Source organism: Xiphias gladius, chromosome 3, assembly GCF_016859285.1.
Source record: "Xiphias gladius isolate SHS-SW01 ecotype Sanya breed wild chromosome 3, ASM1685928v1, whole genome shotgun sequence".
Lineage (NCBI taxonomy): Eukaryota > Metazoa > Chordata > Actinopteri > Istiophoriformes > Xiphiidae > Xiphias > Xiphias gladius.
The window spans coordinates 761,867-773,993 of NC_053402.1; the positions used below are offsets into that span (position 1 = coordinate 761,867).

Consider the following 12,127-nt stretch of genomic DNA (forward strand, 5'->3'; position numbering starts at 1 on the left):
GCTATTTCATTATTTAATTTACATGAAGATACAGTGTGCACAGTATATACATGTATATTGATTCATACATGGAGAAGATAAGCCAAACAAAGGTGTGAACTGAATGCAAGATGTGCCCATAAATATGTTTAAGCATGTGTACAGGTGTGTTCATGTGTGTATACTCACCCTGCTCAGTGTGTCTTTGATGGCAGGAACAGGCAGGTGAGGCAGAGAGGTTTGATAGCTGTACAGCAGAGGCTTCCTGCTCGATAGTAACCTCACCAGAGTCTGCGAGAAACAAAAAAAAAAAAAAAAAAAGACTTGTGACTTTTTCCAGTAACTATTTAAAATCTAAGTGACGTCACTGCGTTGTACATTAAAACATATTTCCATATATTCTGTTGGTTTATTATGAGTAACAGCAACATGATCTTTAAAATGTTGGGATTATAGTCCCTTCCATTTGTAGATCTTCCTGTGCATGGGAGTTAGATTTAATACCATGTTGATATAATTTTTTTTCATTACCAGTAACCAAAATTATATGATTGCGGCATTTTTGTGTACATGGCCTAAAACAACCTCTGCAGAGCGGCGACAGGAGCGAGCTGTGATATCAAGTAAAAGTATGTCTTACCACCCAGACTTTAGTGGTGTTGGAAATTCGGCCGTGCTGCTCGAACATCCATTGGTGGTAGGAGAGCAGCAGCTTGAGGCAGAACCTGAGTGCGAGGATGAGGGAGAGCCACAGGAGAGTGCTGAAGACCAGCGCTGACACCATCGTCTGACCCTGGGCACTGAGGGAGACGTGGAGACTGGACGGAGGGATGGGGAAAGTAGTGTTACTGTACCAATACTAAACTGTGTTATAGAGTATGTTATAGAGATACTACTGTAATCTGTCCAAATTCATGCACCATTACAACCAGCAGACTGACGCACTCTGTACACAGTGATGAGACCGAGACCAATTACAGACGCAGGGATGGTAATCTGTAAAGGCTCATGAATGCAAGTTAACTACCTTAAATAATGTAAATAATGCAAAACTTTAAAAAAGGCATGAGTCTCTACAGCCATTCCACATTTCTCATTTCACATTTCACAGTGAGGAAAGACAAGTAAACATCATGAAAGTACAACAGCAACATCTGCTGGGTCAATGAGCTAGTGAATTTATGATTTTTTTTTTAGAATCACACAAAGCATAAAAAAAACAAAGAAAAAGAAAAACCTGAATACAGAAAATGGGGTATAATAATATGGGATATGCACAGCATCAACAGTAAGACAGAATGACACAAATAAACTGATATTAGATGTGCGAATTAGAGGAAAGTGCGATTTTTCATTGAAAGGTTGAACAATTAAATAACAAATATAATTTGTATATGTTATTGCTGATCTACATAACTGAGTATTGTACAGTGTACCATGTCTTACACCATTGCCATAGCACATGCTCGTTTCTGATTGGCTGGGAGATGTCTGTTAGCATTATATATTAACAAAACATCATTTCACTGTCCTCCTCCAGGTAAATTAAACTGCGCGTAACCACAGCAGCAATACCTTCGCTTCGCATCGCCACCTGACTCAGCGGTGAAACGGACATGACCATGGTTCAGACAGGCTACAAACAATCCCTTAAAAATGAATCACGAATAAACAGTCTATCTGTATCCTGTGGTAACTGGCCATGGTAGAAGTCATGTAATGCTCTCTGAGGTGTCCAAGTACAAATATCCAAAAATAGAAACCCCAATTTTGGGTTCAGCACCTGAATATTGATTTAGGTATGGGAAAAGCATGTTTTGTTGTCGAGTTCCTGTTGTTCGGCTGTCCTTTAAAAGATAAAAATTGGTATTTTTAAATGAGGGCCCTGTTTTCCCATCTGAGTGAGTTGTTGTAGGAAGACAACAGTGTAAACTTGAGTGAGAGGAAGAGAGAGTCGTCCAGAGGAGAGCGGAGTGACGTTACAGAGTTGGAGTACAGAAGGCGTAGCTTACCGTTATCTAAAAGATTAAAAACAAACAAACAAACAATGGTTCGTGTTTGCACATATCTGAATTGTAGCAACAAAATGACGTGCCACACTTCGCAAAGCTTTCACGGGGACAATCTGAAGTTGCGGCTAGTTGTGCTAAAAATGGATGAAAACACTCCCGTCCCTAAACCGCGCCTGGCAGACCATCAGGTTTGCTTTGAGCATTTTGACCAGGATGACTACTGCCAGTTCAAGAGCAGAGAGACCTGCTGTAGACAGAGTTGAGGTAATGTTATTAGCTGAAGTTATTTTGTTGACCTGGCATCAGTACACATAAAAGTATGGATAACGGCATAAACAATCAATCACTCATTAAGCCAGTAGTATGTAGAAACTTTCAGCTGAGTCATGACTGATTGTAAAATAATTATATAGAATCATTTCCCCTTTTCAGCAGTTGACATTCATAATTATGGAATAAGTGATATCAACAAGCTTACGACGGTAATATCGTTGCAATAGTGTGTGCATAGTGTAAAAAAGTCATATTTATGCTTATGCTATACTTATTATATGATCCAACGTTATAAGGCCGTTTTTATGACAACATTTGCATATCCTCAACATTAGGAGATATCAGAGGAATACTTGATGGTAATTAATGATGGTAACCTCGCTGCCGGGAGGTTTGTATGTATCTGCCACCACCAGAGGGGCACTTCAGGCCTAGGTATAGACAGTGTGTATCCATTTGCTCCCCTTTCAAAAACACTGCTGCCAGAGAGCAGAGAGACCCCCCTCCCCTGCCCCCTCATCGCCGCTGGCATCACTTCTCTTTCTTCTTTTGATCAGCCAGTCTTTTAGACTCATCTGTAAAGTCAAACATGTGATTTGACAAACAAGCTATTAGTTTATGTGTGACCCGAGTCACCCACCGGGTGACTGTTTACATCCACTGGGTGTTAGCTAGCGGCTAGCTAGCTGCCATTCATTCTTAACGGTCTTTTTTTCCCGGAATTAACTTGCATCGCTACACTGTTGTATAGTCAGACGGTGTTCATTTACTTAAATGTACTGACATTTTCAATGATAAAATAACTCACATTTACGACGTTTCTTTACGGGAATCCCATCCAAATATTATGTAAGGTTAATATCTCCGTGAGGGAATCTGTCAGTTGTCTTTGAGATCGACAGCTTTCGCGCATCACGTTGGCCCTTGCGCCAAGGCCCGCCTCCAGGAAGAAGAAAACAAGCGGTGTATGTGGAATACCTACCATCTTTGTATCAAGATGGATCTTCCAACAGTTGTTTATTTCACAGATATGCGCATCCTTGGGTATTCCTATCAAACGAGCGCGTTTGCCGTAACATTACTGTGTGACGCTCACGTGAAGTTGCTGGACTGTTTTCCCTTCGGCGAATGATAATCCTGAATCCATGATCAGCACCGCTTGCTTCATTGTTAACCTCTACCCGGTGCTTGCTGTTATAGTCATTGTTCAGTCATGATCAGGCTCTACAACGTTTCTCGTTTATATGCTTTACTCACAGGTGTGTGAACTGACCTGGATATGAAGCCTCCGAAGCGCAAAATAATATAACGTTAGTTTCTGAAGAGATCAGACGGAGCCCTCTCCTCTCCTCTCCTCTCCTCCCCTTACCAATCAATCAATCAATCTATCAATCAATAAATCAATAACACAACAGCAGCCGTCATATGTCAGTGGCAGCGTAACGCCGCTGTTAGGTACATATAGGGAAAACACTGATGTGAGTCAAAGGAATGCCACCGTCAGTCTCCATCATTTCCATGTTGTCTTTTGTTTTTCGTATGTCACATACATGTATGTATAATCTATTGTGTGTGATATACATATGATAGGACATGATTCAAATTGATACCGCATACAACGACAATAAAAAGAGATTTGTAATCACGCATTTCTCATATTATCAGGGTGGAATGTGGCAGGTGTGTGTATGTGACAGACAGTGAGTCAGCAACGCTGCAAGTATCTAAAGCAACAGTTAGTGTAATAGACTGGGAGGGAAGTAGGGGAAAGGTGAGGTGCAGGTGCCACACCCACGCTTCTCCATTATGACTCGTCAGCTTTATATGACATTAATATCTCTTTGTTTGGATCAGCCAAACTCCAACCCTTTTCCATCCTGAATATTACTGGTACACAGAGTATAAGACTTGCTTATACTATAAGTGGAGCTGTGACTTGCAGCTGGCCGTATATTCTGAGCGTTACTGGATTTTTTGAGACTGATACGTTAAGTATCAGTTTTTAAAAGTCCGATTACGTCATATCAGCTGATAGATATCCATCCATCCATCCATCCATCCAGTAGCTATATCGCTCATCCCGTGAGAGTCGCAGGGGGGCTGGAGCCAATCCCAGCTGACACTGGGCGAGGGGCGGGGTACGCCCTAGAGACAAACAATCAGTCACGCTCACATTCACACCTACGGGCAATGTAGAGTTGCCAGTTAACCTTCACGTCTCTGGACCGTGGGAAGAAGCCGGAGGAAACACACGTACGCACGGGGATACATGCAAACCGCACACAGAAAGGCCCCGTCCGGCCGGCAGGTTCAAACCCCGAACCTTCCTGCTGTGAGGCAACAGCGCTAACCGCTGTACCGCGGACCCGCCCCGGATGTATATCCCTTCTTTTTTTTTCGTTTCTTGTGAACAAGATATGTACTAGGCAGGAAATTTTGCGGCGTAATAATTAACTTGTCAGTGCTCTCTGGTGGACAAACTGCAACTTCTTGTTAGTTACTGGCTGACATACAGTGTATACCATTAGTGATATATCCGCCTCTACTGGTGTAGCTGTGTGTCTTTGTGTGTCTGTGCGTGTCTGTGTACCTTAGCGGCAGGTGTTGCTGTATCTTGGCGATGAGCCCCATGCTGGGATCCGAGCGCATGTACATGGTGGCCAGGATCGCTATGACAACAAAGAGCCAAGAGGAAGGGCTGGCGGGGTATACGCCCTTTATCACCCTGTTCTGTTGCCACAGAGGAAGAAACAACAGGAATTGCGATTAGTGAAACATCTTTCGCCTCTTTTACACTGGGGCAAAACTGCAGAAAACAAGGGTTAATTTGAGAAAGGACTGGATTTCCGTTAAGAGCGAATGCTCCCTTTACGGGATGCCTTGAGGAGGCAGCTTGTTAAACGTTCTGACTTTGCTTGACTGGAAGAAAATAAAGACATTTTTGTGGGTTTGAACAATGTTTGGCCTCACAACATTCACTTGCATGGACTCATCAGCAGGACTGGCAAGATTATTAAGGAGATTTGAGAAGCTTGTTTTTGAGCACCACTACAACAACAACACACAACTGCACATGCACATATACATGCACAGCTGTGTCTCTGTCACCGCAGCAGGAGGAAAATATGCACGTCCGTACATGTTAGGAAAAGCTCATCATTCCTGACCTGTACAGATGGGAATTCACGCTCTGTAATAAGGCCGTCTGCATTCAGCTCCCCCATCCCTCACACACAATTTACGTCCCTACACACTTATCGCACACACAAACCCTTAGATGTGTATTGGCGAATGCCAATATAATGCCAATACTAAATGATGACAGCCTAAATGTAGAATACGAGGAGAAGTACTGTACGTGCGCACGCACACATTCGTTTACTCATATCTTTTTCAAGACACTCATTGACATAATGCATTCACCAGCCCCTTACCCTAACCCTAACCTATACCCGATTCTAAGCCGAACCCTAAAACCAGGTCTGGGCCTGCAGACAGCCCTTTGAAGCTGTGCCGACTGGACAAAATGTCCCCACTCTTTAAGGTCTAATAGTCAAACTGCTCTTCACAAAGACAGAAGCACGAGTACACAGGCGCACCCCCGTGCGCACAGCGCTGGACACACGCAGGGATTTCCCATCACGCTCACCCTCAAGCGGCTGACTCGTTTCTTCCACGATCGCACTCCGGACAGGTAGATCTGGTTCAGGGCCTGATAGGACAGCTGCAGGTCAATGCCCTCTGGCGTTATGGTGAACTGGAATGCCACCGCCTGGTGGGCTTCCGCCATCGCTATGGAAACACAAGTGAACAAAAATGTAAACACAAATATCACTCTGTCTTAATTCATGGTGAATAGTTTATTAGAACGAAGACAGCGATGTCTACATGTAACTCACCAATGAATACGGTATTGTTTATTTTCAACAAATGACCAGTCTATTTTTTTCCTTAAAAAAAAAAAAAATAGTATTTGACATTACTTAAAGCCTACAACTTGAAAACATCCATTACTTCACTGGGACTTGGGGATAATTTGACTGACTTTAAACAAGATTTAATAATCTGTGAATAACTGCTTTTTAATTAGTTTCATGACAGTAACTGGCAATAACAGCTAGTTTTATGAGCCAGCAAACAGCGCAGTGTGTTTGCCGTCTCTCTTGTGTGAATGCTCTGTGTGACAATACTTGAGTAATTTAATGTGTCAGTGGAATGCTGTTGTCTCACTGAAACCTGCCACAGCACCAAGAACACTGGGTAGAAACTGCTCCTAGCACGCTGTTCTGCCATGCAATGTGACACAATGCAAAGCCCTCTGTTTAACAGTATGTTTAGTTAGTAGACATACAACTTGAACCAAATTTTGAAAAACAAAGCTCCATCATTTTTCGTAATTTTAAACAGAGTTATGCACAAAAATCATGAGCCTCTTAGCATGTATCTAGGAGGTATCAGGTGCAATGTACACCACAAATCTGTGTCAGTCACGCAGCCTTTAAAAATGCAAAGTAATTTACAAGAACAGCCCGTATGTCCTACATTGGTGTAGGCATGTTCTTATATTGCCGACTGGCTCTTGGTTCATCGAGGTTCCCATAACAAATTCCTGCACTTTTACTTTGAAAGGGACTCTGATTCTTACATTAGGGAAGTCAAAGAAATGTGGAGAGGTAATGGTCAAACTGATGGAAGGTCATTCTTCTTTGTGGCATGGCTGATTTGGTTTATGAAAAATGCTAGGAAACACAGTGCTGCCTGCAGTTAATACACTGTGGAGTAACCTGGTGCCCTGCCTGAGCAAGCACAAGCCTCTGTTTGACATTTTGAATTATTGGAAACTTATAAGCTACAAGCTCTGGCATCATACTGGCAGCTAAGCAGATGCAACTAATTGGTTAAGCAGATTCAATAAACAAACTAAAAACCAGATTCAAAAGGTATGGCCAGGACATAGGACATTCGACTATTCTCTTCTTTTAAAAGGCTGCACTACGTAAATATGTAACTGTACATCCATTTTATCGGCATAACTGCTGGTTTATGCAACACGTCCCACCACAGACAGGGTAGCAGAGGTGAGTTCTGTCTCTGCAGAGGGGGTTGAGCAAGAAAAATCCTGAAAGTACTTCAACCAAAAACAAGTAATCCAGTTGATTATTTTGTTTTCTTAAGCAAAAGGTTTTGCTTCGTAAGTGAAAAACACAACACATTTCAGAAGCCACTGAGGCCATTCCTAACATCCCGGTTGTCAATAAATATGTTCTCCCAAGTTGTTCTTTACCCAATCTACGTAACATCCGAAGTTCTCCAAATGAATGAGGGCTGAATTTCATTTCTCTGCTTCAGTCTCAGGGTCCCGGTATTGTACATGCGGGCTCACTCTCACACTGTCACGGCTTACCGGGGACACTTGGATAGAACAGGAGCGTTGTTAATGTTTATTGGTAACACCTGTGCTTTTCCTTCTATGACAAGTCACAATGTCTGCTGTGAAAAAGGCCTTTAAGCTGGGCATCAACATGAATTACGTGTATGTTGTCCACGCTACCTAATCACATCACGTTTCTAGGGGTAAAAAAAGATAATCCGGTGGTTTTGGCAACATTTTTCTCCCTTTGTCAAATAAAAAATAATAATAGTCGTAATAAACCTATAGCCTCCTGCCCAGCCAAGTGAGCCTGCTAAAAGAGGCGACTGGACAGAACGTGACCAGTAAACATTCCAACGGGCCACCGCTCACCCTTGAGCAAGGCACAGTAACCGGCTAGTGTGCAAGTAAAAAAGCAGGGCGTAGCTGAAAAGGCACTCCTGTCCCCAGCGAAGTTACGATGGATGGGTGAATGGACGGATGTTGGAAAAATGAGGGCCAGTCACATTCATTTGACTCTGAGTAAATAGCAAGCGAGCAAATCTTTACAAATCAACACTACACAGACCTGTGTCAGGGTTTCTGTGCGGTTCACCAAGTTGAGTTTGAGACACCTTTTCAATACCACACAGAAGGTAATTTAATACCTTTTTTCATGATCATACTGGTCAAAGTATGAAAGCATGATGGAAAACCAGTAGAGACAAGAAGGCTTTAGATTAGTCATTATTATATCTCAGTTCTTCTCAGCATTAAATTACAATGGTTGAATTAAACTGAATTCAGTGCTTTTTAAGACGTGCGTATAACTATTTTTGGGTATAATGCTCCTCTGTCCCCATCTTTATCTTAGGGTGTTTTCATGCTTGGACTGACTGGAGCGTTCTTTCTTCTGCACTCCGATGACAAAGTGTCCAGCAAGTGTACTTCCAATTCGCGGCTTTAAAACATCACTTAACAAGCCTACAAGCCTACGTGACATTGCACGTACAACATCCATGTTTTTTTCAGAAGCATATGGTTTTGCATCTCTAAATTCCTTATCTAGGTTTAGTAACTTTGACTGTCTGCTGCTGAGGGCTGAATTATAAATGTTCCAGTCCAGAGTGTGGCTACACCAACGCGAAGCAGCAGGAATCTGACAGAAAGTGCCCCTGTTGCCTTGGTTTGTTTTCTAAATTCCTTTACTTCTTATGTTAATTCTTTACAATGTGACACATGGGTGACAACTAAAAGAAACTTTTAGTCATTGCTTTGCAGCTCAATTTTTACAGGCTAAATAGAGAATGACACCTTGGAGAAAAGCTTCTCAGGTTTTCGACGGTGAATGTGTGCGTGAGACAGCCCCGCACTGTCTGAAGGAACGCTTATGCACAGCTGTTACAGCTGAACGAGGGCTCCGGTACACACTGGATGATGAGATGACAAGAACACAGCAACAGTCACAGGGCCTATAGAAAGTAGGTCATCATGCACCGACCAGCCACCACACTAAAACCAGGTGCCGGTTTTAATGTGGTGACTGGTCGGTGTGTGGTCCCTATGAGGTCGTCTGCCAACAATCTCCGCGCATGCGTACTAGCTGTGGGTGCAGACCTCTCTCATCTCTTCTTCTCTCTGTCCAGCCGAGCGACCCATTGCCGCATATTTCTCACTTCCCACAGCTATTTCACCGTTTGCGTGTGAAGTGCATAAATGAGCTGGAGAGAACGAAGATGGGAGGAAAAGCGTGGCCCTGTTAGGCAGCTCACAGTAGCTGTGCGGCGGCCGATGCTTTATCCACGGACTCTGGAGGACCTCCAGATGATTGGCATTCGCACTAACCGTTCTCCTTGCCCCAAACTTGACTTAATTCCAGTCTAAACCCAAAGGCCAAAGTGTTGCCTTTATCTTGACCCTTGCCTCTACTCTAAACTCTAACCCAGTTCTAGCCAGGACTAGTACGTCATCACGAAGCAGTGACTGGTCTGAACAACTTCCCTGTTGGAAAAGCTCCACTGTTGCCTACAGAGTGCTGCACAGGGCCCAGTCCAGTGCTCACTCTTGGCTAGGAAAGGATGAACCTGTCTATGGCAAGTACCGCAGACAGGTTCCTAATCTAAAGTTGAAACATTTTTGTCTGCTGGTCACATACCCGGCTCACTACTGCAACACTCGGCGTATCTGGCTGACCCATCTCATCCAAATATAGTCCCAGCTGGTGCCTCTCACCAGCTAGGGAACTGATTTTGACTAAAAATAGATACCGGGCCGTTTCACGACACTTACCGGTGCTTTGAAGATATTCACAGAATCCTCAAAGGCTTTTCTATCCACCCGGATGAAAAAAAATATTCTGTCCGGTGCCCGATTAAAAAGATTCCTGACCTCTTTCTCAAGCTGCAACGCTAATCAAAGAGGTAAGGGCGTGTTGACTCTGCTTCCGGCACCTCTGAGACCGAAGTTAAGTTGTGCGGTATATTTTGGTCGATACTTCATTGTCAGGACGAAGCTGACGAGCAGGTTTTACCTGCCAGAGCGGAAAGGCAGCTACAGCAGCTAAGCTCGTTCAGTCAGTCTGTGCGCGCGTACGCGAGGACGGCGGGAAGAGAGGCTCGTGCGCGGACTCTCTCTCTCACACACTCACTCTCACTCTCACACACACACACACACACACACACACACACACTCACACACACTCACACTCACACACACACACACACACACACACTCACTCACTCACTCACACACACACACACACACACACACTCACTCACACTCACCACAACTAGACCAAAGTTTAATGAAATGCAGATGCAACAGTCCGCAGGTGACCGTTTCCGTTACTTATCAGCCGGACACCCAGGCCTTTGGCCCTCCGGGGAGTTTCCGTCTGTTCGTTTCTCAGCCCAGAACTCCGGCTACCGTCATTTTTCTCCCTCGGTGGAAGGCTGTGCCACGGTTAGCTTATCTGCCATACCCCGTGCGGAAGAGCCTCTCGCGCCGGAGAAGTCCTCATTTCTGAATGCACAGGCTGCCGGGAAATGGGCTGACGTCGCCCCTACACGTATCTACGCGGTTTTCCTCGTGTGAATAAAATGAACTTTAACAAACGGACGCGTTTGTCATCGAGTGCCTGCACCCGCCAGGACTTGTTTGAACGTGACTGAGCCCGGAGCAGTGCAGTCGAAGAAAATGTGACTGCGCGTCGCGGTCGCTCTGCTCTCCATCACTACGTCCTTCCTGTGTGGGTGGACAGAAACACCCGCGGCTACCAAAACAATAACAAGTCCGAAGCAGATATTCTCCACACACACACACACACACACACACACACACACGTACAGCACTCCTGCGAACGTACGGTGTGTTGGCACAGGCGCCGTGTCGAGAGTACCGTAACAGGACTCCTGTTCAACACTCAGTGGTCCATCTCCATCTCAGCACCATCTCAACCCCCGCACGGTGCACGACGGCCGAGCGCATCGGAGGGATACATGTAACGTGGAGGAAAGCCGGACCAGGTGAATTCCATTCAAAGGTTACCTGAGGTGCCTTTCGAGGAGTTTTCTCGGTGAGAAGGCCGATAGAGAACCGTGTGTTCGGACCGCTCCCTTCTTCGCGGGCCTGCTCGACGGCTCCCTCTTGCTACCACCAGGCCGATCTCCGCCTGCACCAGCACCGGCCACGGCGAGCAAAGATGGTCTGGGCGTGGGAGGAGGAGCCACTCTCACACTCATCTGAAAAGCCGGGGGGCTGAACCATGGCTGTGGACGTGTGGGCGTCGACTTACGGTATAACCTACAGTGTATGCCGGGGCTGCGACCGTGGGCTCTAGGCAATAAGACAAGATACGATGAAATAAGATATGACAACTTTTTTTTGTTGTTGTTTTGCGTAAAGTAATAGGTAAGTAAAGTAGTAGCGTTAAGTCCTTTTCCAGCTCGATTTATTGGTAAACTGCAGCGCAGCTATATCGCCATTCATTTGAGAAAAAATACTTTCGGTTCTACAGAAACGCCTCACTGACACGTCATCGGTGACACGGTCAAAGTGAGAGCTCTTTCCTTTACAGCCTCTGCGCGCGGGACGCTTTAAGTGACGTCGCGCGCAGGGACCGCGTCGTTCCGGGTGTTAAAAAACGCAGGCACGCGCAGGACAAACAGGCAGGGCCCTGCTCAGCAGGCAAAAGTCATGTAAAATAAATGCAAAGATTTATTTATTTATAAAAAATGTTGTGAATGACACATAGAACTGCACTTATTTTGTTTAATTTCATTTTCCCTAAGGCTTATTTTACAGTTGGTCACATGGCCAACATCACTTCCCATTTAGCCTCACAGCTTGTCCTACTTGTTTCTACGACTAGAAAAAGCTAGATAAAATCTTGATTTTTAAAGTAAAAATTTAACACAGAAGCAAAAGCTGGATCACTAATTATCCTTCGCAAGTGGGAGTTGTCATTATGATGCGTATGACTATCTCCTTATATTACCTTTCCACCCCTTTTCCA

At 44.6% G+C, this 12,127-nt stretch overlaps 1 protein-coding gene across 4 annotated transcripts in view; it reads right to left on the reverse strand.

The window, feature by feature from the left end:
* Window positions 1–11,455, reverse strand: part of cpt1a2b (carnitine palmitoyltransferase 1A2b) — a 39,791-nt gene extending 28,336 nt beyond the window's left edge. Inside the window, exons 1-5 of one of the 4 annotated variants that reach the window (XM_040123889.1) lie at window positions 11,161–11,455; window positions 5,914–6,056; window positions 4,855–4,994; window positions 620–797; window positions 169–270 (exon numbers count right to left, since the gene is read on the reverse strand). In XM_040123889.1, the coding sequence (XP_039979823.1) occupies window positions 169–270; window positions 620–797; window positions 4,855–4,994; window positions 5,914–6,054 (561 nt within the window). In that variant the 5' untranslated portion in view covers window positions 6,055–6,056; window positions 11,161–11,455. Of the gene's footprint in view, window positions 1–168; window positions 271–619; window positions 798–4,854; window positions 4,995–5,913; window positions 6,057–7,548; window positions 7,580–9,903; window positions 10,225–10,978; window positions 11,062–11,160 lie in introns of those variants that run through there. The other 3 variants (XM_040123891.1, XM_040123890.1, XM_040123888.1) reach the window with 3 other exon arrangements.
* Between the last annotated feature and the right edge of the window lie 672 nt (window positions 11,456–12,127).